The sequence below is a fragment of the Phallusia mammillata genome, chromosome 5 (genome assembly GCF_965637545.1).
Source record: "Phallusia mammillata chromosome 5, kaPhaMamm4.hap1.1, whole genome shotgun sequence".
Taxonomy (NCBI): Eukaryota; Metazoa; Chordata; class Ascidiacea; order Phlebobranchia; family Ascidiidae; genus Phallusia; species Phallusia mammillata.
In genome coordinates this window covers 6,894,351-6,921,086 of record NC_137256.1, presented here as the reverse complement: position 1 = coordinate 6,921,086, position 26,736 = coordinate 6,894,351, and the positions used below count along the sequence as shown (strand labels likewise).

Sequence of the window (26,736 nt, the reverse complement as noted above, 5' to 3'; positions counted from 1 at the left end):
TGTTAGTAGGAAAAACACTGCTGGTTTAGCAAATGCTTGGCATAAACTGCTCTTGGGAATATAAGGTATTCAAAAAGTTTCCTAACGATGACCAGAACATTTGTCGAAACTTTTGTGAACAAAGTATATTGTATAATATATCTATATTTGCAACGTTATATTCATCGCAAAACAAAGACTCGTTTTTAAACTCATTTTTGTTATTTTTGATTCTATTTAGCACTGCTTGGTTTAGACGTAAAACTTTTCTGCCTAGGAAGTTCTTTTACTGCCACTGAGCCTATTGCACAAGTGAAAGAAAAAGGCACCCAGTGACGTAAATAGGGCAGCAAAAGTAAAACTCGCTCGTTTGAACATTCACTGACTGTCTCTTCTTCTATCTTGGTGCATGATACTTTTTAGTTATTAGATGTTTCGACAGAATGTGTTGGTTTTAAGATATATTAAAATTCCGAGTAGTTTTGTAATTCTTGACATACACAGTGGGAGTGGGTACAGTGTTGAAGGTCCCGATGTTAGGTTAAGGAGTAACCTATTTTAAACCATGGTTGCCTGTGAAATTTGTTGTTGCAAAACAACGGATTTTTTGCACCTCAGGGAATCGTAAATGATCGCAATGCAGTTTAATAAATATAATTTGTAAGAGAGTAGCAAATGATTATCTACTTTATCCTAACTTTTTTTAACTAAGTTGCAACCCAATGCAAGGCAAACCTGCAAGCGGTTCTAACAACAATCCTCAGCAAACGTTATTTTTTACCACCAAACTTTGACCTCAGAGATTGCGTCACAACGTATGACGTCAATAGCTCCCGGTGATCGCAATCATAAAGTTTAAAACATGCCAGACTTTTGTGTTTCTGATTTCTCATAAATGCGTTATTTTTATGTTAGACAGATACCGCGTGACGTTAATGGGACACAACAAATGTGAAAACATCGTTTAGACCAAATTGTGAATCTGCGTTTGTAAATAGGTTTGATAGAAAGTAAACCAGTAGCGTAAAACCATTAACTGTAAGCTCGCATTGATTTTTATGAACCAGTGGTTGGTCAAGTAAAGTCACCCGTACGGTAATATAAACATACTTACATGTTCTATGTAAAACAGTAATTCCAACTGCGCGTCTCGACCTGTACCTCCACCGTCTCCTCCCATTCTGTTTTACCTATTTTTTATAGTGCCAAAAGCAAAACATTCGTTAGTGTGCTGCAATTACACAAAATAAGGCGTGACTTATAAAATTGTCAGTGTTTCAAATGAAAGGAACGTAGAAACTACATTGGTAGGGAAAATTACCTTTAAAATGTTTGTATTACAGTGGTTTATGGAAAGTTTAGTGAATAGTTTTTTCAAAATATTTGTAAAATGGAAGAAATCACTCGTTCCTTCGTAGTTTGGGATTACGTTGTTTTTGGTGGTTTGTTTCTTATCTCAGCGTGTATAGGAATTTTCTTTGCTCTCATTTCGAGAAAGAAAACAAACAACAGCGATGACTACTTGATGGGAGGACGACAAATGCATGCAGTTCCGGTGGGATTTTCTCTCACGGCGGGATTCCTGTCTGCAATAACAGGTAAATAGAGTTGATTTGAGGACAGGGATATATACATATAAGAGGCAGCTGGGGTGTCTTAGCCAACACATTCTGGGCCAAAACTGCTGTACACGCTAGTTGCGACAAAAAACCTAAAAAGCAATTATACATGAAACCGTTAAGTGCTACTAAGGGTCACAAATTTGCACTTGTTTTTATAGGGAGGGGAATACATCTAATATGTATATATAGGTCAAACCAAGCTCGTACCCGATTAATGGTTATTTTGTGAAGTGCTTCGGTAAATGGAAATAAGCAAATACTTAAATAATATTTTCAATATCACCCATAGTCACCAAACACTTTTTAAAAAAACGGGTCAGGTTTAAAAATGCAGGCCTGCAAATGCCAACTTTGCCACATGTGCGTCGTAATTCCACTTCCTTTGTACGAATTTGTATGCGAACAGGGTGTACAATAGTTTGTTGCGTGCAGCCGAACATTTATTACGCCGTTGTATAGATAAGTCGGCCAAGTTGATTCATTTGGTAAACAAGGCCTTGGCGCCTAATTCGGGCTTTGAAAAAAGGGCTTTGTACGTACTTTCGGGTTTCGGCCCAACGCTTAAGGCCCGCTAACAACCAGGTACTACAATCATATTTTTACATCATTTATGTAATATTAAAAAATAAGGATTAGGCCGAGCACCTTTCGCACATGCGGCTCATCATTATTGTGCATGTTCTTTTATTGTCGAATTTCTTTGAAACGGATTGTTTTTGTTTTTCCAGTTATAGGTACCCCGTCAGAGTTTTATATTTACGGAACGATGTTCGCATGGTATATGCTCAGTTACATTATTGTTGCCATTGTGTCAGCGGAAATCTACATTCCTCTGTATTACAGACAACACATCACAAGCACATATGAGGTGAAAAACTATTTTTAATTAAAAAGCGTCTGTATTCGTTTCGATGTGTTAACGTTAACCTACCTAAAACTTGAGCAAGTCAGATTCCACTATTTCGAACAAGATTATTGCGATTTTAGGATTTTATACTCTCGTCTTTGCATTTAGTGTGGTAGAACGCCTCTTGGTCTGGCCAATGCCCTCATATACATTTTCGAAACTGACGTATTTCAACTGCTGGTAGTGTTTAGTGGACTGTAACACGACAAAAAATCATTGCAGAGGCTGACAAATAAAAAACATAAGTTTTGCGGGAATCGATACCGAAAAAGTGTAATAGCATAAATCTGATGTTTGCTATTGTTCGGTTAAAAGTGATTTTATTGTCTACAAAACAGGGATTTTATTGTGTTACAACAAGGAAATTTGTCTGTTTTTACAGTATCTTGAATTACGGTTCAGTAAATACATTCGTGTGATGGCCACGACCATTTTCATCATCAACCAGGTGATTTATATTGGAATTGTTATCTACGCACCATCCCTGGCGCTCAACGAAGGTAATATAATTAAGTTGGAATTTGATTATATGTAACATTCGGTATTATGTGTAACATTCATAATTTTTCTCCCTTCAAATCAAATATTCAAACAATTTAAATAATTTAGAATATCTGATCCATAAGGCCCAGAGTTATTAATAAATAAGGAATGAAAATCCCAGCGGAAATTACTAAACGAAATTTTGCAAGTCCATAAACAGTAAAATAAACAGTAAATTGTCATGCATTTTTGTCCAACATTTTTGGGGGAATGGGTTAATAAACAATAATATAAGGCTAAAACATATGTTGCATAGTGCTTCTGTGTAACCTCTATTTCATAAAAATGTTACCAATGTGTTCAAGTAAATTGATTTTGCGCATATATCGAGGTTAACTTATAGGAAAAAAATATTTGATTATTTGAAATGTGTTAAAAATTACTTGATAAATTTTCAAATAATTAAAAATTTCAAATACTGTAATCAAATAATTATTTGTTTGATAACAGCCCTATTCTTGATATTTTAGGACAAATGCAACAAAATTGTAGATAAATTGAAACGCATATCCTAAAAAATACCTTTCAATACCTTAAAAATAAAAAGTACCTACAAAATACATCAAAAATGACTAGTTTTTACGTTACCTCTATGGCAGCTTTATTCTGTGCGATGTGCACCAAGAGCAGCGTTGTAGATGTATAATAATAAAAAAATTGTATGAACATATTTTTTTAGTGACTGGTTTGGATTCATGGACCTCTATTGCCGTTACGGGTGTGGTGTGCACGTTTTACACAACACTGGGAGGGCTAAAGGCGGTTATATGGACTGACGTCTTTCAATGCATCGTCATGGCCGTGGGATTCATTGCTGTTATTATACAAGGATGCATTGTACTGGGAGGGATGGAAAATGTATGGAAAATAGCAAACTCACGAGGGCGTATTAATTTTATTCAGTAAGTCGAATTTTCTATTTTGTTCTGCTTGCATTATGGCCTTTGTGTTTGCTTTTTGGACGTGGTACGAAAACTTGGTGACCGGGTGAACATATAAAAGTGTGCAAGTTTAACTATAGAGAGCCATGTTTGAATATTAATTTACTAAATTAGAAAAATTGACCCGCAAAAATACGACTATGATACTCTTGCTGTTGATTATCTTGAACAAATGAGTATTTCAAATATGCGTATAATTTAACAAAGTTAAAAAAACACGTAAAAGTGGGTCCGCGATCGTAGGGGTAGGTTTGTTGCCTTCATAAGGGTAAAGAGGTCGATGACCACATCTATAGATTTTTATTTGTTGGAATAAAACTGCTTTTTGAGGTGAAACAGAATTCGGTTCAAATTTTCCAAAAACAAATTGTAACGAAAATAAATTAAAGGTAACAATATGTACGGGATTTTTTTATTACAGCTTCGAAGGCGACCCTCGTATTCGACACACGTTTTGGTCAATTATTGTGGGGGGAACCATGGCATGGGTAGGAACGTATTGTACCACACAGACCGTAGTGCAAAGATACCTGTGTTGCAAATCTGAGCGTCACGCAAAAGCGTAAGTAAAGTTTAACCTGTTGTACGACTAATTGTCTTTTCTAATTCTTTTCGACTAATTTTCAGATATTATAGATGCATTATTTACTACGAGTCTTTTACTTTATCTACGCTAGTGCCGATTTTGCTAACTCCAAATATAACTAACACTACAATCCTATTGCCCTCTCTAACTAAGGAATCAACGAATAAAACTACGAGAAAATTGTTTTCAAGTTTTTAGCAAGGCGCCTACTACGCAAATTTAACTCCGCACCCAAAAAACGAACGTACAATGGTTCTTTCCCAAGGCAAAATTTGTAAATCCCTTGGCCTGCGTCAAGTTAACATAATATATGTTTATGCAGCCCGGATTTTACTCATAAAATACTGGTTTAGTGCCACTTGTGGTTTAGGTTCGGAAAAAAAGATATTTGCAACATACACTCAATTCTGCGAATTATAAAAAATAGCTCTAGACTTTTGTTGAATGTTTCTAGTAAACCTACACCCACGCCCCCCTGGAGTTTAGCTAGTGGTTTCCCCAGTGGTTCCCCCTTTGAGAACCACTGTTATAAATCACAACTCAAGCACACAATCTGCAAATACTAATTTCTGTGTTCTCATTTATTTAGATCAGTCTATATGAACGCATTCGGAATGTGTACCATTATGGTGTTGGCCGGTTTGTCAGGCCTAACCATGTTCGCTTATTACGCGAACTGTGACCCGTACGATGCTGGGTGGGTGTCAGCAACCGATCAACTGATGCCTTACTTTGTTATGGATGTTCTCTACGCTTTTCCTGGTCTCCCAGGCGTTTATTTGTGCAGTGTGTTTAGTGGCACGTTAAGGTAAAACTGTGTTAGTTAAGTTTTGTTTTCTAAATTAGAGCTATATGCTAGTTTGTATGGAAAAATGATTTATATTAAGTCGGGATGAATATTTTGGTAACATTATGGGTCCGATATATATCAGTGGCGAAGGGTGACACAACATTTAGTTTTCAGCATTCACGCTTTTATAGATATCGGATCGATTGTTATTATGCGGCTTGCAATGGCATTTCAAACTTTTCCGCTTTTTCTGTGATAGACAAAATGTTTATGATTACGTAGAGTAAAAAACATGTTTGCAGTCAAATTATTATTATCAGTGCGTCGATTTAGCTTTACAGGGACTGTCAAAAAGCTATATTTTATTCAGAAAAGTGTTTTGTTGCAACTCACAGGTTACTTGTTCAGAAAAAAAACAATATTTAACTATTTTGTCAGCACCGTATCGTCCGGAATAAACGCAATGGCCACAGTTACTCTGGAGGACTTTATAAAACCGCATAAGAAGCTAACACAGACACAAGAAGTGTGGATTTCTAAGGTACAAAATTATTTCTTCAAACAAGTTTGGGATAAAAAACTTTGTTCATGTGCCAGAATCCTAAACGGTTTGAGAACATCTGCTTAAACTCTTATACGTAGTTAAGCAATCCAATATGTCATGGCTTGCATAAATGCAAAAACACGTTTGTTTCGTTTGGTATGAATTAAATTTTTCGTTTGTAAATTTTTGGGGGTCCATGTCAATGGCATCCAGCATATAGCACTGTCACAATTGAATGGTTAAGCTCGTTTAAACTTTAGACTTTTAAACCCCATTTAAAAGTGCAAGGAGCTATATCCAAAAAGAGCAGGTCAGAATTTCTCCATTAAAATTGTTTTCGAGACAGATTTTGATTATTTCCTTTGGCGGATGCTGCTTAGCAATGGCGGCCCTGGGCTCGAATCTAGGCGGAATTCTCAACGCTGCACTTAGCATCCAATCAATGATAAATGGACCCATCGTTGCGCTGTTTACAATGGCTTGGGCTTTTCCGTGGTGCAATTCATGGGTGAGTTTTACGAGTGATATGAAACCGAAAAAATAACAGAATTTTCATTTGGAAGCTTTTATGGACCGAATAAAATTTAGAGGTTCTAGAGGTTGAACAAAGGTTTCTGTATTTCGTTTTATTGGAGCATGACCTGAATGCGTCATTCTTATTGTATACGGGAGTTGTAAACTTTAATTTAGTTCAACTCGGGTTTAAGAGGGCTGAAATTAATGGATGCCGTCCTCGATTGTGAGCCGCATTTTTTGATTTTATGTACAATTGTTTAATAACACTATTTCTCCATTGTACAACCCATTGTCAACAATTGTTAAGTCACGCAAATAATTGTACCCAGCACAGTGTTTTTGACGTGTAAAGTCAATATGCAAAGATTTGATAGACATGACATAAAAATGTAAGCCACCCTCGATGGGTAAAAACTTTATAAGCCGCGACTTACAATCGAATGAATACAGTTTTGTTTAAGATTATTGCCAACAAACACAATTTATTGCATTGCATTTCCAGGGAGCTTTCACTGGTGTTGTAGGCGGACTATCAGTATCAGTTTGGTGTTACATAGGAAGCACAATTTATCCGCCGCCGAATAAATATCTTCGAGTGCTGGAACGCAGTACAGTGGATTGCGTATTTCCGAACACAACTATTAGTCCCGATGTTTTCACCACAGGTAACAGCGTAACACCATTTCAGGGACGTATTACAAGCGGGTTGAGCCCCGAGTTTCGTTTACTTAATAGTTTTCTTTTATGCTTTTCGTTTAAGCGCATTAGGGCGACATTTTGTTTGTTTCGACGAAAAATAGATTAGAAGAACATACAGTATGTTTCAGGCATACTTTACATAATACACTTTCTCTAGAAGAACATACAGTATATGACGTCATGAAACTGACATAATAACCACACTCACGCTGAATATACAGATGCATTGCAAACCACGACCGAAGCATACAGACGACCCATTGCCGAAATGTATTCGCTTTCCTACGCGTATAACGGAGTTTTTGGATTTGTCGTCGCATTGATTGTTGGACACATCGTTTCGTTTCTAACAGGTGACAATCGTAATGCTATCTTATTGGGCACCGGGTTGCTTCCTTTAGAAGTAAATAAAGTAGCGGGGTCTGCAGTCGTATGCCGTATATAAATGGATTATGAGACTATAAAATAAAGTCTTACAGTTGCCAGCAAAAACAGCTATATTATATATTACTGATACAATCCCAAACTTTTGCCTGTTTGTTTTTAAATACCAGACAAAGTAACAACTTTCGAAGTTTTAATTTTCTTCGCGTAACGTCAAATATGTGAAAAATAGCAACCCCTCTACACTGTTTACGAAATGTCCATAAACTTATGACCATTGACCATAACCAAAACTGCATTGTTGGAATGGGAGACCTTAACGATTTAAACAAACCTAAAACTAAAAGGCACAGTACGCCAGGCCCACTGAAGGCGCTATACCGAATCAGCCGGTCACCAAGCATCCACCACCATATGGCAAGGCGTAGGCTAGAAAAATCTAGCCTGCGGTGGGATTCGAACCCACGACAGGAGTCTTTCCGGGACTCGCGCTCTACCAACTGAGCTACACAGGCCCAGTGGAGAATCCGCCGAAAGTCGAATCACAAGCACCGTTGCCTGCCTCGCATGCTGCACATGTCAGCTTCGTAGTAGGGGATCGCCAGATTGACCAGTATCAGTTAAGATGCACATAAATTCATAACTGGGATCAGCCCTGAAGCGTCTATGCAGACCAGCGATCACGGCACACTCATGTATAAATCACAGTACGCCAGGCCCACTGAAGGCGCTATACCGAATCAGCCGGTCACCAAGCATCCACCACCATATGGCAAGGCGTAGGCTAGAAAAATCTAGCCTGCGGTGGGATTCGAACCCACGACAGGAGTCTTTCCGGGACTCGCGCTCTACCAACTGAGCTACACAGGCCCAGTGGAGAATCCGCCGAAAGTCGAATCACAAGCACCGTTGCCTGCCTCGCATGCTGCACATGTCAGCTTCGTAGTAGGGGATCGCCAGATTGACCAGTATCAGTTAAGATGCACATAAATTCATAACTGGGATCAGCCCTGAAGCGTCTATGCAGACCAGCGATCACGGCACACTTCTAGCCTACGCCTTGCCATATGGTGGTGGATGCTTGGTGACCGGCTGATTCGGTATAGCGCCTTCAGTGGGCCTGGCGTACTGTGATTTATATATGAGTGTGCCGTGATCGCTGGTCTGCATAGACGCTTCAGGGCTGATCCCAGTTATGAATTTATGTGCATCTTAAAACTAAAAGGCAAACCTTTTAAAACGTCCAAACAGGTTACCAACGTCCCAGTGACTTACCAGCTGGTGTCACGATCCCATTTTTCGATCATCCAATCTTCAAGTGGCTTCCTGAGAAGGTGCGACGATTTCTATGGTGCGGAGTGCCCTATGACAAATACAGAGACGAGAAAGAGTCGGTAAAAAACACAGGCAAAACCGAGAACGATTGGGCGGACGTCAATGAGCTAGAAATCAAAGGAAAAGGAAATACCAACGTTGCTTATGTAACTGACGATAGTAATTCGGGCATCAGCGAATCCAAAGTTACGTCACTTTGAATACACTGTTGCTGCCAGGCATAACGTATCAACAAAATTTTCATAACGTATCAACAAAAAATTGAAAATTTTGTTGTTACGTCACTTTGATTAAACAACGTTACTGAGCCTTTTTAGGACTGTAATAATATACACTGTAGAGTAGATAGAAGTGTTACTTGTATTTTTAGCATGTTCTTAGAGTAAATTTCTCAACCATTTTTTCCTCGTTTACGCATTTTAATTTTTTGTGACACAATAATTAGGCATAGATATCCCTGTTATCTAATTATGAAGCGCGGCAAGTTTTTGGGTAGTGGTAACTAATTTATTTTATTGTTTTAAGTTTTAAACACTATGTTGCTTAACCTTGGAAGACAACATACGAGATTAATTGAATTTACACCCAAACTTTTCTCACGCGTGTACATAGAACTAAATGTTTTCTGTTTGCAATGATCACAACAGCAATAAGTGCTGCACCCCGTGAAGTTTCCAACAGGGGTCTGATTGTGTTACACTAGTGTATTGTTTTGTACTTTTTTGTTTCGATTTTATATATCAGTATCGAAATTGAAACAAGACAATACAACATTTGAAAAAATTAATGTGACCATGTTTCCTACTTTGCCACATATGGTTGCTATGTGAAAAACACTTTAGGTTAAAGTAAATTACAATTTTCTAATCGTTCGAAATATATTTGCAATATTTTTTGTGTAATTCAACTATAAAAAGCCAGAAATTAAAACCACTCCCTAAGGGGGCGCAAAAGAGCAACTCCAGCAATATTCCACTACAAACTCAGTTAACTGTGTAATAAACAATAGCGGTTTAGGATCATTGTGCTGTATTTCCTGGTACTCCTTTCTAACAATAAGTCTACCACTAGAGACAGTTTTTCTATAAAATAACATCCACTAGGGACTAAATGAGCTGTTATAAGCTGATCATTTGCAATCCATTGTCTTTGTTAACTCATTGTTATAGTTTTATGACGACATAGTCAAATCATTGATTGATATTTGTTTTTGTTTTACAAAGCACATCATAACAGTTCAGTGCAATGTAAATGCAGCTTGCACAGTTTTAGTACCGTTCCAAGTAAAACAAATCGAGAGTGCAAAGAAAAGAACAAATCTTCTAAGCTCACATTCAGAGGTTTAAACGGTTGTGCCAAGGTAAGAGGTAGTATGATAACATACCAGCTGGTAGGAATAGATTATTGACTTAACAAATGAAGTAAAAAAAGAACAATTTGCATGTTTCAGAAAAACAGTATGCTTGGCGAGAGACAGCCCCTTGGACAACTTGACCCCAATGTGCCGAGGGTCCAACCGTCGCGGGCCGCTAAAACCGGCCATAAATGGTTTGGCATGCGTCGCTCCAGGAGCAGTCAAGATTTTGAAACTTGCTCCTCTCGTCTTGGATGTTTCCAGCTCCAAACCAGCAAGCAACACCCCTTAAGCTCACAAACCCAACTCTGTGATAACTACAACAACGGTGTGATTAGAAACAACATCTACCGACAACCCTTAACAGTTCTATCGGGAAATAAAATTGTTGGGGATGTAGGAACAAAGGCCTCAAACGCTGAGATGAATAAAAGTCATTACTTTCCACCTTTGCAAGTCTCACAACACAGCGTTGAGTCAATGAGCATGGACACCCCGTCCGACGCTTCATTTGCCAGTGTCAACGAAAGTGATGGGACCGAAGACCCAGAATCTTCAGGATATAAATCCAATGCTCAAAGACAAAATGAACATCTCGAAGACAAGCCATTTTCGAGCAAAATATATGTAAAAGACGACTACGTTGGGGACATTCTAACTTGCATGAAGATATCAGAAGCAAAATACTTGCCAAACCCTGGTTATTTAGACGAACAGAGTGAGATAACTGCTGCTATGCGAGTCAAGCTTGTGGATTGGCTTGTAGAAGTTCAGGACGAGTACAAACTTCACAATGAAACGCTGTATCTTGCAGTTTCGTACGTTGATCGATTTTTGTCCACCATGTCGGTCGCGAGAGCCAAGCTTCAATTGCTGGGTCAGTAACAGTTATTTTAATTTCGTGCAGGGTCCAGTTTACAATAAAATGCACATATCTAATTGCCCCAATTCAAGTCACCTATAGTAGGCCAGCAAATTAATTTCATTTTGGTTTTAATTGGAAACAGTAAAATTATACGAAAAAAGTGCTCAGCTATGACAATTTGACAATGGGACCGACTATGTTCACTATGCCACTGAAAAATAGCATTTAAAAACACCTGAAATAACAAACACATAACGTTTAGATTAGATAAATCGGCCAAACTAATTTATCATCGTTATCAATCATAACCTAACTCCTTGTGCAACCAACACTAAAATAACTAGATTTTAGGGGGGCGGGTAAACGTTTTTCATCGCTTTCAAAACACAACCCCCTTGGAGCAACCCTAAGTGAACCGTTCAAAAATACTCAGCAGTGACCCAGGCACCTCACATGACCCATGACTAATGTCCCGCAGTTAGCAAACCGCTTCAAACGAAACTTACTAAACTCAAAGCACTTTTTTGTTCTAGGCACCACAGCTATGTTCTTAGCGGCCAAGTTTGAAGAGATTTACCCCCCAGACGCTGACGAGTTTGCTTACGTCACTGCCGACACCTATTCCCGTTCTGAGGTGCTTATGATGGAGCGATTGATTTTACGGGTTTTCGAATACAGACTGGCAGTGCCAACCCCCCACCAGTATCTCATGATCTTCTCTGAGGTAACGGATACATTTTTGCCCCCTGCGTTGTGATGACGTTGTAATTTAAGCTGATCGAGTTTCAGAGCGAAAAAACTGTTAAATGTGCCGCAGTTTGTCATGACAGTAAGATACAACACTTATACATACGTAAGTCTTACACACAAAACTTTTTGCAGTTCTTGTTTACGTACAATTTCACCTAATAAGTCATTCTTTAAATTAAAACAACAAGAACAGTGTCCAGGCTCACGTTCAGTACATTAATTTACGTTGAATCCGTTTATTTAACATTTCGAACTTTTGATTACCATCCGACCCACAATCAAAGCATAACAATCTAAAACTGTACTCTACTGCACCATTCTAAAACTGTACTCTACTTTTTCGGAAAGTTCTATAATCTATCGAAATTTTGTTGCGGTTAGGGACATGCCTAAACAGTAGCGGATAGCCTACAGGTCGATTACAGTAGAGTTGCCTGCCATTAAGATGGCCTGCTAAAATCGTTAATCGGTAATAGTTAAATTTGTGTACAAAATAGATTGAGACCCATCATAAGTGCTCTGCTTTTCATTTGCAGAAAGCGGGATTATGTGACGAAATCGTGTTTTTGTCGCATTATCTCTGCGAACTTGCGTTGCTAGATGGAAAATACTTAAAATACTCGCCATCGGTTCGAGCTGCTGCTTCACTCACACTGGCGTGGTTTACCATTACCCGACAGAAAACTTCAACCATCCAAAATCTGAATGAGTGTGAGTTTAATTATTAGTTTGGGTAGCCAAACGGTTCACCGAGAGAAAATATTTATTGCGACAAACTACCCTTTCGGTCATGGACTTTTACTAAATTTCGAAACAGCAAAAAAACTTCTAGGATGAACGATGCTGTAATAAAGTCAAACAGGTGTATATTCGTTTGAAAGGAACCTGATTAGCCTATAAGCAATGTGAAAGTGGGATGCAGATAAGGAAGCATAGTAGAGAATTTTAATTAAATTAAAAATTTATTATCATGTATTTGCTCGATGCTTGGTAAATTTTATTACATTAAATTGTACTGCCTAACTACGTAAATTTAATCAGTTATCAGGAGTTCAGTGAACAAAATCACTCAATCCAACATCAACTGTCACACCACGGAAAGTGACAAGTTCCCTCGTTTTCCTCTAGCCGTGCGACAATGCTTGCAAGACAACTTGTCGGACGTGAGAATATGCGATTACTTATATAGTTTTGGTGTTAATAGGATGTTTTTTAGGCATGTCATTTTCAAACCGTGTGAAAGTTTCTTGTCTTATGTTTTAGGAATTGCTAACAAAATGCGAGTATGCAACAAGGCGAGAATCTCAGTTTGATTATGTTTGTTACCAAAAGCAGTCTGACCACTTACACTGAAGCAAATGAATTTATTTGAACAGCTTGTATTTTAACCTAAGTGTAGCGCCAATAATAGCTTGACAATGCGCCTAAGCTCAAAAGTTTGGATCCGTACTAAAAGAAAACATGCATTTTAATAGCTTGGAAAATCACACAAAGGTTGTAATGCGGGATACCACAGCGACTCTATTTTGACTAGAAAACTAGCTTTGTATGCAATAGTATTACGAGGTCAAATTCTTCAAAAAGCACAACTACTGTAAAAAAGCAGCCCAACTTTATCGTCAAATAACTGGTGGACAACATGTCAAAATGCATGCAAAATAAATCAGAAAAATTGCCATGTGACAAGCCGCCCAAAAAAGGCAACCCGCAATTCAATGTCACATAGGAGTCCAATTGCGGGACAAGGGACGCAACATTTAGAAAACAAATGTTATTTTGACGCAGGTATGCGAGTGCACAAATGACCTCGCCCAAACCCATCGCGAAGAGTGCGAACGTCATCAGAGTTTTGTACACGAAAAATATTCGGCGCAAAAACTAAAGTGCGTCGCGAAAATCCGACCTCTTCCAGAAACCTGCTTTACATGGAAGATGATGACGTGCATCTGGGTGACGTAATTACACGCTCAACAGCGGTACCACGCGGTGGAAATTTTTACGATTCAGGTATTCAACCATGTATTCAACCATATATTCAGCGTACGCTTCGTGAGATGTGCAAAGAGCCCGTGACTTTTCGTTTTAGTTTTGAACCTGTTTTTGTTTTAATCTAAAGAAGTTATCACTATAAATGTAACATTTTGGGCCTTTTGAACCGTTAACGTCATTTCTACGAGTTGATATTAAGTAATTTAATTCAAGTGTGTTCAAATGAGCCATTATGAAAAGCAAATACATCGGTACCGTTTCTACATATTTAACAAAGACCAAATACTGTGTGTTTGTTGCTCCCATTTCTAAAACAAAACTTTATGGTTTAATTTAATACATTGTACTATGCTGTCTTTTTTCCACAATATGTGCATCACGTTGTCAATTGTCTTGTCTCGTTATACATTGTGCGCTCATCTGCAATATGTTCTATATTCTGTTGCGAGCACTGTGATCGTTTTTTGTTGTACTCCGCATATAAATAACACAGTATAAAGTGCGTGGTTTTTAACATGGCAATTTCAGCTTGTTTAAATGAGAGAACAAACTAAAATTGGCACTAAGCGTGATTTAGTTCGCAGATACCTGGAAGACAAAACAAGTTGTGTCTATATAACAGACAAGTTTGTAGGTCTAGTTGCTACGAGGTTTTACGTTTAAAGTAAATCACACCAATAAAATTGGTCAAGAGTACGTAGGTCTTTCATAAGTAGATGCAAAATGCATCATAGGGGAAAAATACCCTGAACAAATACAACTACGGTGCAGATGCCAAACGGTCGCGGTGGCATCCAGTGTTCTCCCAGGACGACCGAGTTTCCTTGTCTGTCAAGCGCTTGAACGGCATCTAGGCGCTCTGTGGTTTGATGCGCTCCCTAGGCGACCAAATTAACTTGTCACTGCGGCATGTTCGGCAATCATAACGACACGTCTCTGCTTCTGCGGCTGTCGAAAGCTCGAAGATTCAATCACATATCTGTAGTACTGGGCACATTGGGAGCGATCGACGTTGTAAAAATTTGGAATTGTGTTTTTTTGGATGGACGTTAACCGTTATAAGGGTCAAAAACACAGCTTACTTTGATTTTTCTTACGTTCATGTGCAAGTCTCCTCATTTTTTTAGTGTGGTAACGTTCATGTGGGTTTTTTTCATAGCCCATTTGTGCCACCAATTATACCGCACGAAACAAAACAAGTTTAAAGACTTTTCTGCAACGAAAGGTGTGAGCAGCGGATTAAGACCTGCTTTCGTAGAGGGTTAGAAATATGAATATTAAAACTACTCTTGTATCAAACATCCTGCTCCAGACGTTGGCCTTAGCGTTAAATAACCCGTGTCGAGTATTACAAACAAACCCACAGTGCGCTTGCTTTAGGAACGCTTTCCTCAAAAGCGTTGGCCCAAAGCCCGTCCTCGAAAACTATGTGGAGGCCAGCACAATATTGTTGGTATATCCCGATTAAGAATGATGGTCTGTCCGCTGGCCGGCAGCACGCGTCAATCAAATGATCCGACCGTCTTGTTGTCACAGGGATAATGGGTAAGACGCCTATCGCACCAGAACCGGTCTCTGGCAGTCTTGGCGTGTTCTAAAAGCGAACAGCATTGACGATGGGGACTATAAACTGATATACGCGTGTTTTCCCAGTTGGTTCAAGCGGCAAATTTCAAACGACGAAGATTTGTTTGCAGAACGCTGCAGACATGTTTGTTTTTTGCTTCGCATTTGGTTTCAGTTTTTTTTCTTCTTATGTAATACGCAATGTGGGATTTGTGTTTTGCATTGTCATGTCTGTGAATATATAGTGAATGGAAAATATGCATCGTTTATAATCATAAAACTCCCCAAACCAAAAGTTTTACAAATAAATTAGCGTCTTATACAGAATTTGAAAAAAAACGTGTAATTGTTTCTGCACCACCCACGCAAACGCTATTGCACATTCCCAGACCAATTCACATAGCACATTTAAACAACAAACCGCATAAACCACCGAGTCGAATCGATTCAAGGCGTTGATTGCTTGAATCAAGCGATTACAACCCACAAATATCAATGCCATTCCAGACGAGCATTAACAGATTGTGTAGCCGATGAAAGATAGACATCGGAATTGTATTTTAAAGAACTATTGCATAGCAAAACTACATAAAAAAGTAAAAAATTGTTAAAATTTGTTAAAACTGTCTATTTTTACACGATCTTTCCCTTCAATTGCAGGCTTCCTATGTCGACGAACATTGATTGACTGTTATTTTTCAGCAATCCTAATAACAAAGCAACAGTGCTTCTATATCAGAATCAATCAACACAACTTTTTATTTGTTCAAACTGGTGCGTATATTACGACGAAAAAATGAATGTAATTGGTCGAAATTATAAAAAATCACTCCCAAAACAGCTTCAAAAAAATTAGGATATGGCAAATGATATAGATGCAAATTTTATCTGGCCCGGCTTTCAGCGCTACGGACATGTTCTGAGGCCTCGCGAGGCGAAATGGGATGCATCGCGCTGCCACAGCGTCGCCGATTGATTGTCTTAACAATGTAGTCGAATCACAATCACTTAGCGCTTGGCATCGACTCAACGAATCTCCCCCCTTGCTACAGAGACTCCAGCGATGAAGTCACTTGTTGCTTGTAGGGAGATCATGTCGTGTATTAATAGGAACACGGACAAAATATAGCCCCGCATTCGTTGCTCGTACAATTTGAAACCGAGGCATATAAACGTGCGATTGTGTTCGGTTTGGAAGAATTGTGGTGCTTTAGTACACTGTTATTGCAATATAACTTCGGCTGAGTAGAAATTAGCAGGTAAAACATTTTTGGCAAACTGTAAAGCGTTGGCCAAAATAAACCTTATGTAACTTTTTTGATGAATATTTTGAAGTGATTTTCTAGTCGCCTTGATCAGGGTTAACAACTAGCTAAAATATTTATTACCCCTTTTGCTACCAGAAACCATAAAAAGGTCATAAAGTGTTCGGCATGCAGTCATAGATTTTGAAACCAATGTCCGTATAATCGGCAATAAAGACAGGGAAACAGAATTCACAGAGCGCTATCAAATGACACGTATTTTAAAAACGCACTGAAGTTAACATGAGATAAAAATGCTATGTTAATTTGTATCAATTGTATGTTTCTCATGCTGTACAACACATTTGTAAGGGAAGCACGGACTTAGACATTGTCTGCCAAAACACCGGCGTTCTCAACATGGCTTGTCCACTCGATTAGCAACATTTCGATGTGCCCGACGACGAGATATTGAATAACAAGCAGGGTTTTAGTGTCCGTCCATCTTGACGTATTTCAAGCATGGAGCAGCGAGACCGCGGACTGCCCCTCGCCTATCTATTGCCGTAAACCGTTAACCGACCCTTGCGATATCAGAACCGGATCACAAAAGTTTAACGAACTGAGTTTGATGTCATGAGACAAAATATTTATTTGTTTCACATTTTTAATCATCTGTGTTTTATACAACATTGCAAACATACAATAGGTTAAGTCCGGCACCGCGCCAGACTGAGAAAGCATTTTAAATTTTGAGGATATGATGTGCACCCGTTGCCCCACTAACTTTTTTTTTGAACCAGCCTCTAAATTACCACTGACCGGTCCAGGAAATGTCGCTGGCCTCTGCGTCGCACGTGCGCCAGTCAAGTTGTCACCGATCATCCACTACTTGAAAGCCCTCGAGACTTGTGTGTACACATCTGCAGAGTACGGCGCGCAAATGCGTTAAGCGCAGGCAATCAGGCACAGTTTTGCCGCAGTTTTAGTGCCAAAGGTGAAAATCTGGCAGTGTCAGACTAAAAGTTTTTCAGTTATAACCACTCACATATTCTGGGATTTATTAGAGTAAAGTTGATTTTGCAGCTGACAGTTTTTCAAAAAAAGTTTGTTTTCGTGATTTTGGTATTTATGTGCCGAAAGTTTTTTTAAAATTGTCCTGACAAACCATGGTTTGTGAGATAGTGCGTTTATGGAGCTGAAACGTTTATTAAGGCGACTTTTCTTTGAAAGATACTGAGCTCAAGTTTGTGTTAATCAGTAATTGAACTATTTTATGCGAGTATCTGTGTCGTTTTTCAAGGTTCATCGTTGTATAAAACTGTAGTGAGAGGAACAATCTGGAATCACAAAATTTTGTTTTTGTTTTAAAGCAGTCGCGTAATGTAAAAAACACCTTAGAGTTTTGCCCCGAAGAAAAGCAATATTTGATCAGTTAAATCAATGTAATATTTATTATGTCGATAAACTAGCTTAGATAAGGCGCTTGGAAGATATATTACTTTAAAATATATTACGAAATGCGATGTCAAAACATCACGTTGCAAATAATTGTGGAAAAAGATTTTCCGAGTGGTATTAAGTTTTATTTTACGCTTCCGCCAAAATGGACGATCGAATCGTTTCTACTATTTAATCAGGCTCCAGCCATGGCTGGAGTGGGGCGTCAGGCAGCAGTTTGAAACAGGTTGGTTAGAACTAACTTTATTCCCTTCGACAAGCAAAACCGTTTTTAAACATTATTGGAATAACGCATAATAAGTCTGTTATCATGCCACATATATGCAATTCTTTTTTATGGGCACCTGTTTGATAAAAGCATGGTTTATATTTAATTGTTCTGTTTGGTTCCAAATAGTATGTTTATTTAATTTTAAAGAAATAAACAAATCTATCAATTTGTTGATACAATTATTGCAAGATAATTTAAACATAAATTTGGTCAAAAAACCTTTTGAAATATTTTTGTCAAGATAACCGTAATAATTTGAATGTTGAGCGCGCATTTTTTTCGGTTTTTTTTTTTTTTTCGTTTTTTCCGTTTCTTTTGCAAACTCAATAATTGCAAAAAACAAACGTTAATTTAAAAAATCGAACGCCAGGTACAAACGTACGTTTAGCAACAAAACGTTTTTAACACGCCCATGACCGTAGTTTAAATACAAAGCACCTATTTGATGCCATATAAATCAAAAAATATGTCGCACCAAACAAATAAAAAATGTGAAGTTTTATGATTGTTGAAGGCTGTAATTTCAATCATATCAACTGGGATTCGATCGCCAAGTTGTACAAGAATCTTTCCAAATTTGTACCATGTTGCCACCCGTATAAAGAAACACAGCCTTGTGTGCGTTAAAGATCGAACGGCAGATAAACAAGATAACAATACAACTCATCGAGAATTGGCAAGTGCGCCTGACCACCAGAAGCAGGTGTCTGTTTATGTTGATCCGTTCTAATCGCCAAATCCACTTGTCAACACATTACCAGCCCCTGCTGTAGCGGTCAACCCAGTTCCCACGAAACTGTTGAAATAAACCTGATAAGCCGACAAGTTTCGTTTAAAAGATTGCGCGAACGGACTTGCTTAAGTTCTTCATTAAAAACTTAGATGTTTCATGTCAAATTTTTGTAAAATTTTGCCCTCGAATAGCATACGTTGTATATTTTACTGTGGCTACCAGAAACGCAAAAATTTCAACCATTTACCTCATATATTTAAACTGATTTCTTGAACTTTCATATCGGCAAAATATCATTTTCAGAGATAAAAACATTAATTTTGCTTTTCCAACTAAATGTAGACACATTTTGTTTGTAAGAAACATTTTAAACCAAATGTTCCTTTATTCAATAAATGGACAAATGTGACAGTTTTGCCGTATTGAGACAATGTATTCCCTGCAACATTCAGTTGTTGCTTCAGATTTTCTAAACTAAATAATACGGGCTCTTATTGGCGAAGCAACCGGTGAACTTTTTCAAAAATGCCCACCGAGTAATTTTTTTTTTACCAATCGTGAAGAGAGTGTTATTATCCATATACCAAAAAAGGCAAAACAATCGGTCAAAATAGGCTAGGCATAACAAACTAAAGAGTCGGATAGGAAATCCGACGCACTTGACGAGCAACAACAAAATTGGGTCAATAATAACAAAAACGAAAGTTTCTATCAGGGTTGCACTTGCCCAGACCTCGTTTCCCGGATATTGTATACAAACCCTATTACGCCTTCCGTCGCTTTAACCACGATGGTGTACAGCGAAGTAGCTTACGTTGGTTTGACACCGCCGAACATTAGCCATGCCCTGGATCGAACGGGACTGCTGGTGGATATCAAGATTCGAAATCGCTGTGTTTTGCCCGAATTCCGTGGCCGATAAGCTGATTGCCGTTGAGTCAAACGCAGAGGCGAAATCTTGAGGCGCATTTAGGCTGTGGGAATGCTGTGTACTATGTTTACGCGGTTGTGGGTGTTCTTAAATCAAAACCTGACATTTTAATTTGGAAAATATTCGACACTTGACTTATTGCAAAGTAAGATTGGTAGCCGCAACACTCTTTAGTAAAGCGAAAAATACATTGTTGCATACGGTTACTTATTCCATAGTGTTTTTAAATCTTGTATTATTCTAAAATATGCTTGCCCTTTTTGGCGCATGTTTTACAGATTGCACTGTAATTACAATGCCTCCCTCCTTTAGGAGTTATGTCATAGTACGCGTGGGTCATCGGAAAACATCTCTAGACGGTGTTGCCTTGCCTTTGAAGTAGCGTTTTATTGCATGCGGTATAAGAACAAGAGTGTTACAGGACATGGCAATAACCACATATTGCTTGGAACCACACGTGGTGACAGCTTAGCAACTGCTTGAGAGCGTGCTTCGATGAGACAGCGGTTATGTCCTGCGCTTGGGAGTAAAGGATGTAAAATCTAACCAAGCTGTTCGTATTTCCCGTGTTCAAAGAGTTAGAACAAAAGTTGTCGAGAGTGCGGAATTAAAAATTTTGTATTAATTTAACAGGGTTTTACTATTTCGCCTTTGCTGCTTTATGACAACTTACAGTCATTTATTTGGTCATTACCCTAGTGAAGGTGTTCTATGGGACGTCGAAACATCGCTTGTTATAATAAAAAAACTGCTGGAAGAGCCATTAATTGTTAATATATTATGCCAGGCAGCAGCAGCTTATTTAAAGTTTGGCCATGTTGCATAATTATTACGTTGATCCCTAGCAAGAAGATTAGTGGTCAAACGGGAGGTATTTTTTAGGCTAAGAGGGTACATCCATGGACTTATTAGACACAGCGTATTTGTTTTATGGATTAAAAAAGTGCATAACGTTCTGCACCAAACTAGTTCCTTCAAAACAGGTAGTGTGTTTCAAAAATCGAGTTCTCGCTGGACTGTTGCTGTTTCGACTTTAGGGTTTGAATTATAGTGAGCGTCTCCCAGCACAAAAAACGTTTCTCGAGACAGGCAACACGACCATGATCCGGGGTTTTATCCTAAAACCGAATCTGACACCAGTTGAGATGGTGAGCGTCAAAATTGTGGAACCAAACAAATAAGAGGGGGGTTGGTGTTACCCAATACGATCGCCCCCCACTAAGTCGCCTAACAACTTCAAGTGACGAAATGATTATATATAAACACTGTAAGCTAAACTCATAACTTTATAATTTAATATTCTACTATGGGATCGTAAAGTAATCTAGACCAACAAACATATAAAAAATGCAAATTGTTATTTTTTGCAAAAAAATCAATCAGGTAATTTTTGCAATCTCTTTCTTCCTAACGTACATTTCAATTTGGGTAAGCGTCATCAAATTAATAATAAACTAGAGTGGTCAGTGTAGAAAAAGTGACTCGGGCCTATGCGGTATATGCTCGCAGGGTCCACGGGCTAGTAGCATTCTGGGTAAAGAATTCCTTTGATCATGGCCGACATTCGATGACCGGTTACTCACTCCGAAGGCGTCACCGTGACTTAGGGCTTATTGGGACAGCGATGCCCGGTGGTATCATTACCCGTGAAGCGGTGATGACTTTATAGCGCCCGTAGCACTGTCCTGGCACGTAGCTCTGTGTGCCAAGGCGTCTCTGCCGCACCAGCCGTCTCGTGCGTGGTGAAAAAAAATGCTTGCAACCCACGCCTTAGTAGCACAAAATTCGACCAATTCACAAAATGGCTGCGCACGGGTTCTGCGGCAGACGCGAGACGTTCACTACAAAGAGATTAGTCTCTACTTTCAACAGCCCCGTCAGGTGTTTCGTTTAGGCTCTGCGAGTTTCGGTCAGCACACAGCTGTGCACATAGTCCAGCCCTGTTTGGTACAGGCTTAACTGTTGAATTCAGGCAGGGTTGCCAGATTTGTTTACATTGTTTACAGTGCTCAAGCGTTTTGTTGACATGTTCAAACACAAGAGTCAAGTTTTCTAAAAGTCCACAAGTAAATAGAATAAAAGTTTTAAATGGGTTTTGAGGCAGTGTGCTGTCTCTAGCGGATGTATGTTGGTCGTTCTGGACTTCTGGACTAAGATAAAATTTTGTGGCTTTAGGGTGTGTGGTAATTGACTTAACTATTTTAACTATTATCACTCCAGGATCTTCAAGCTATTCCTCTCAATCAAAAGTGTAAAAAGTGATAGACTAAAATTGTACAAAGCTTTTTATGCAGCCTGTAAATGTCTCTTGTTTTTGTACTGGTTTGTTTTGATAGGCGTCATGCTTAATTAGCAGTGATGTCTTAAGTTGCACGAGACTCGTGAGATTTCTGTATCTGTTCAGATTTTAGCTAAAACCTTTCACATGGTGACAATAGTTTTGTCAGTGTGTTTGATACGAAAAATGACTTAAACTATATCTTATACCAAATTCAAAGTTTTGGTAAGCTAATATTTAAGGCCATCTCTGGTTGGCTTTAAAGCGTATTATGATTACATACACTTCCCACTTTAGCAGGATTACTTATGTCTTCGCCGCACAAAAGTTATTGTATCGATGAAAAGTGATTTAATTTTTTTAAATGCCATAACGTCAGTGACTAGTCACAAACGGTGAAAGTATTTAAATCGATGTATTGGCCTGATTTAAAACTAATCTAAAATTGTATTCAAGTGTAGTGCTGGTTATTCCAGCTATTTGAAAAAAAACTCACAACATCTAGAAGTAAATTTGTAATGTGACGAGCATCAGAACCATTTTCAGTATTTTTTTTAAATGCCTCATAACTTAATTGTGAAACAACGATTTGTATGCCAAGTTGGACAGGACATGGCGCCGGTTTGCACTCAGTAAGTATAACATTTAACAGCCACAACAGTTCAAAAGTGTTTCAATGGGGTAAGCGATTTTTAAAAACTATATTTTAATGCTACTCTAATTTGCACGCATGTAAACAACTAGTTTGTACGTTGAATGTTATGTGCACAAATCAATAACTCCCATGTAATTAAGCAACTCGTGTAAATGATAGCAAGTCTAACTTGGAAAGGTAAATTAACCAATCAAAGTAGCTTTTAAGAAGAAGGCACAGACACACAATTCATTTAGTTTAAACTTGAAAATTAGCAATCAAAACACAAAGATATTATAGCAACAACAACAGTAACAAGACATCAAGCGTAAAACTAGTTGGCATGTCATTTTAATTTAGATTACATCTATGGGCACTTGACATAACAGGCTCACTTCATTCATTTAGTTGTAGATCGGATGGTAGATATCGGCGCTTAATTGGTTGCGCCATTTTGATCGCAGATAAGGTTGAGGTTCATTGCCAGTCGTCCGTATACACTTCCCGTCTTTTAGATGTATAAATCCGTTTGCCAATAGACGACACCGCAATTTTGAAATATTTTCGAGTTTGTGCAAATGGTATAAGTTACGTTATGGTATTTTATCTTTGTGTTATATCGAGTAAGCAATGAATTGTACTTTGGGGGTAAGATGTACATTACGAAAGCTTTGGTTATTTTTTAACACTCTTATCACTTTGTGGGGAATGTCAATGCCAATAATAGGTAATAGGAAATGGCAATTATGCAGGCTGTGCCGGAACCCTGTTTTACTTATTCGATCATATAAAGACATATTTTGCCCCAACAAAAGCTACTTTTTATATAATAAGGAGCCTGTGGCTTACGCACGATTTTTGGAGGTTTTAAATCGTCCTTTAATATTCCAGGGTTTGAATTATAAAGAAAACACGTTTGTGTCTATTAAAAGTCGAAAAAATTGCTATCTGCCCTGGTTTATAAAAGATAATGTAGCAGAAAATTTGAGGAAATGAATTGGGGAAATGAACAGAAAACTTGAGACAAAATTGATCAAAGATTTGTTTGTTCAGGAATTCTAAAGCGCAGATTTAAATGCAAATGTATTTGACCATAAAAGTTTTTAGCAACTTGCAATCGTACAGGAATAAGGGTTGTATGTTTTTGAGTGCTGGTGGCAAAATGGATTTTTGTGTTGCTTTTCTCCAAATACTTTTTGCCTAATGCAATACTTATAGGTTTACACTTACAGCCTAGGATCGGTTTGTTTAAAAGGAACCACAGAGTGACATGTGCATGAAAAGAAAGACATGTGACAAAGAACGTAAGTCACAACAGTCAAACTAGTGGGTTTGTCGCGCTATTCCTAAACCTAACAAACAAGATTTTTTAAGGTGTTATTCTCATAAGAAATTGTTTAGAAATTGCAATTTCCTGCGCTCAATAGCAGCATCCACGTTAACGCACTATAACCATTTTTTCACGCATATTTTCAATCATATCCGCCTCGCGACAGCCGTCAACATATCTCAACAAGTTTTCATTAACCAAACACAACCACAACGACATCTAATACCGTTGCGTGAATCAAAAATAACCTTTCGAAGCCAATTTTCCTTCCTATACCGGTTGGCAATTTCCGATCCAATGTCTACTGGGAGTTAGCTGATCTTACGTGATACGTAAAGTTATTGACTTTGATCGTGTTGTGTGTGCTGCCTTAAATGATCGCTGTCGTTGAAGCTTGTAGCTTAAGTACAAAGCTTTGTAAACAGCATATAGCGGATTTGTGTATAGATCGTCTCTAGGGAGATGGTCGCTATTAATAGAACGCCTTTGGTTGCATCGCCAATCGAATAATTATCATTGCCAAGACATCCAACTCAGATTTTTAAATAAAATTCATAATAATTTTGACTTTACGTATTATTAAACACATTCGGCACTTTTGCTCGTAAAATTGCAATGCAATATAGGTACATTTTTGCAGCAGGTTTCTTTTTATCAATTGCTTCATATTATCATTTACATTTTATGTTGAACTAAACACAGATTTACCATTTATATACCTTTATCAATAGAACGCCTATGCAGTACTATTCACAAATAGTGTAGCCCTTTACATAGTTTTAAAGTGTTGTATTATTGTTGTTGCAAAACAAATTCATCATCACGCGCAAGAATATTAAAGCTGTTTTAACCACAAAGTGTGAATCCATTTTATGAAAATAATTTTAAATTAGTGATAAAAAGAAATTTGAAACATTTTTGTTTTTAATGAAAAAAGGGATACAATTTTCGTTTTTTGCAACATCGTTGCATGGCAATACAAGATTTTTTTTGACAAGTTGGTTTACAAAAAAACAAATTTTATTAAAGCAAGGTTTTGATCATCGTATACCTTAATCATAAAATCGGCCGCTTATTACTCCATAGAAGTTTTCTAAATAAGAAAGCCGCTATTCGTCCATTTAAAGTGATTACAGACGACCCGTGCAGAAAAACAACACAACACGAAACAACAAAGCTTGGTAACAAAACATCATTCAACCCACCACTAGTCATTTACAAGCAAACAAAAATTCCAACTGGCAAAACAATTCTCCAGAGACAGCGATTAGCCGTTTAGCCGATTTTAAAGTTAAGCTATCAATGTTCGAAAATTAAGCCGTCATTTTACCGGGCACGCGGCGTTTACAAACAGGCCGCAGTCTTGTTGTAAAAGAGCGGAGATACTATCTTCTTTAGTGTGTTGTTCTTGGTGAGGGCTAGGGCGATGTTACAGGGCTGGGGATGTACAAACGTACATCTCTTTTGCTCGAGAATGATGGCTGATCACCGGTGGACAAGGGCTCATTACTGTCAATGCTTAAATATACAGAAAACTTCTGTATTTACTTTGCTATGACAGCGTTTTGACTGAGTCAGGGAGGGTGGTTTTCGTTCATAGATATTCGGTAAAATTTTGTCGGCCCCTGCAAACGTTTTTCTTTTCGGCCATAAACTGTTTAAAACTTGGCATTTAGTTTGTATCCAACGATTTGTTTATTAATACAGCTAAATTTATGAAATACAACAACGTAAGAATAAACATAAGTAAATTTTCTTTCTAGTTTACCATAAAATTACTCACATTTTAAAATTATATACTAGTGCTGTTTAATCACAAAAGATTACAATAATTGCAAAACAAAATGCCAAAAATAATGCAATAACTTTAGTCACCAAATAATGGAAAGCAAAGATAAAAGAGTTATATAATGAAGGTTTGGAATAAACTATATTCGTGTGATAAACAGGCGACAACAAAGAGGCGACCACGCCGCAAGTTGTGAATCCGGAAACTGCCACTTGACATTCGAACCACTAGTTGCAAAAACACGGACCACCATTTCACTTACAACAAAAGAACTTATGGGTTGAGCTGAGTTTATGTCACTTGGTGAGAATAAACTAACCGTCACAATTGCAAGTTCAAAACAGTTCAGTTTAAATACCAATCTACATCCACAGGAACGTATTTTGTACAACTTGGGTTGAGCGGGTGGACTTGTGATTTACGTTTTTAGAATGCAGATTCTCTTCAGCAACAAATAACATCTGAACCATGTCAAATTTAATAGCAACAAACAAACATTAACAAGAAATACAAATAACTAAGTGTGTTGTCTTTTGAAAGACAATTGTCCGCAACATGCGTAAAACTATCAGTTTCATCGACGCCTTTGTGCTCCCCGTCACGGTCAATATGCGAGAAAACATATCTAGTTACGAGGGTCTGTACATACGCGCTCAGATCACAGTGGTCACGTTATACCGCAGATATGCACTAGA

General features: G+C 38.1%; 1 protein-coding gene and 2 non-coding genes across 3 annotated transcripts; 1 reads left to right on the top strand and 2 right to left on the bottom strand.

Moving 5' to 3' along the window:
- The first annotated feature begins 1,369 nt into the window (after positions 1-1,369).
- Positions 1,370-9,046, top strand: LOC145228213 (sodium-coupled monocarboxylate transporter 1-like). The gene is made up of 11 exons (XM_080093219.1): positions 1,370-1,577; positions 2,330-2,469; positions 2,891-3,008; positions 3,731-3,953; positions 4,414-4,554; positions 5,168-5,386; positions 5,807-5,909; positions 6,259-6,420; positions 6,931-7,145; positions 7,380-7,480; positions 8,763-9,046. Exons 1-11 carry the CDS (start codon positions 1,370-1,372, stop codon positions 9,044-9,046), a joined length of 1,914 nt encoding a protein of 637 aa, XP_079949345.1.
- Positions 7,953-8,026, bottom strand: Trnas-gga (transfer RNA serine (anticodon GGA)). The gene has a single exon. It is a non-coding gene; the product is annotated as a tRNA-Ser (tRNA).
- On the bottom strand, positions 8,308-8,381 carry Trnas-gga (transfer RNA serine (anticodon GGA)). Its single transcript has one exon. It is a non-coding gene; the product is annotated as a tRNA-Ser (tRNA).
- Positions 9,047-26,736: the final 17,690 nt, after the last annotated feature.

Bases quoted from the DNA above. Each gene is read 5' to 3' on its own strand.
- LOC145228213 (XM_080093219.1), top strand. From the start codon at position 1,370: ATGGAAGAAATCACTCGTTCCTTCGTAGTTTGGGATTACGTTGTTTTT. The intron at 2,470-2,890 runs GTGAAAAACTAT...CTGTTTTTACAG, and splicing joins ACATCACAAGCACATATGAG to TATCTTGAATTACGGTTCAG. The intron at 6,421-6,930 runs GTGAGTTTTACG...TTGCATTTCCAG, and splicing joins TTCCGTGGTGCAATTCATGG to GGAGCTTTCACTGGTGTTGT.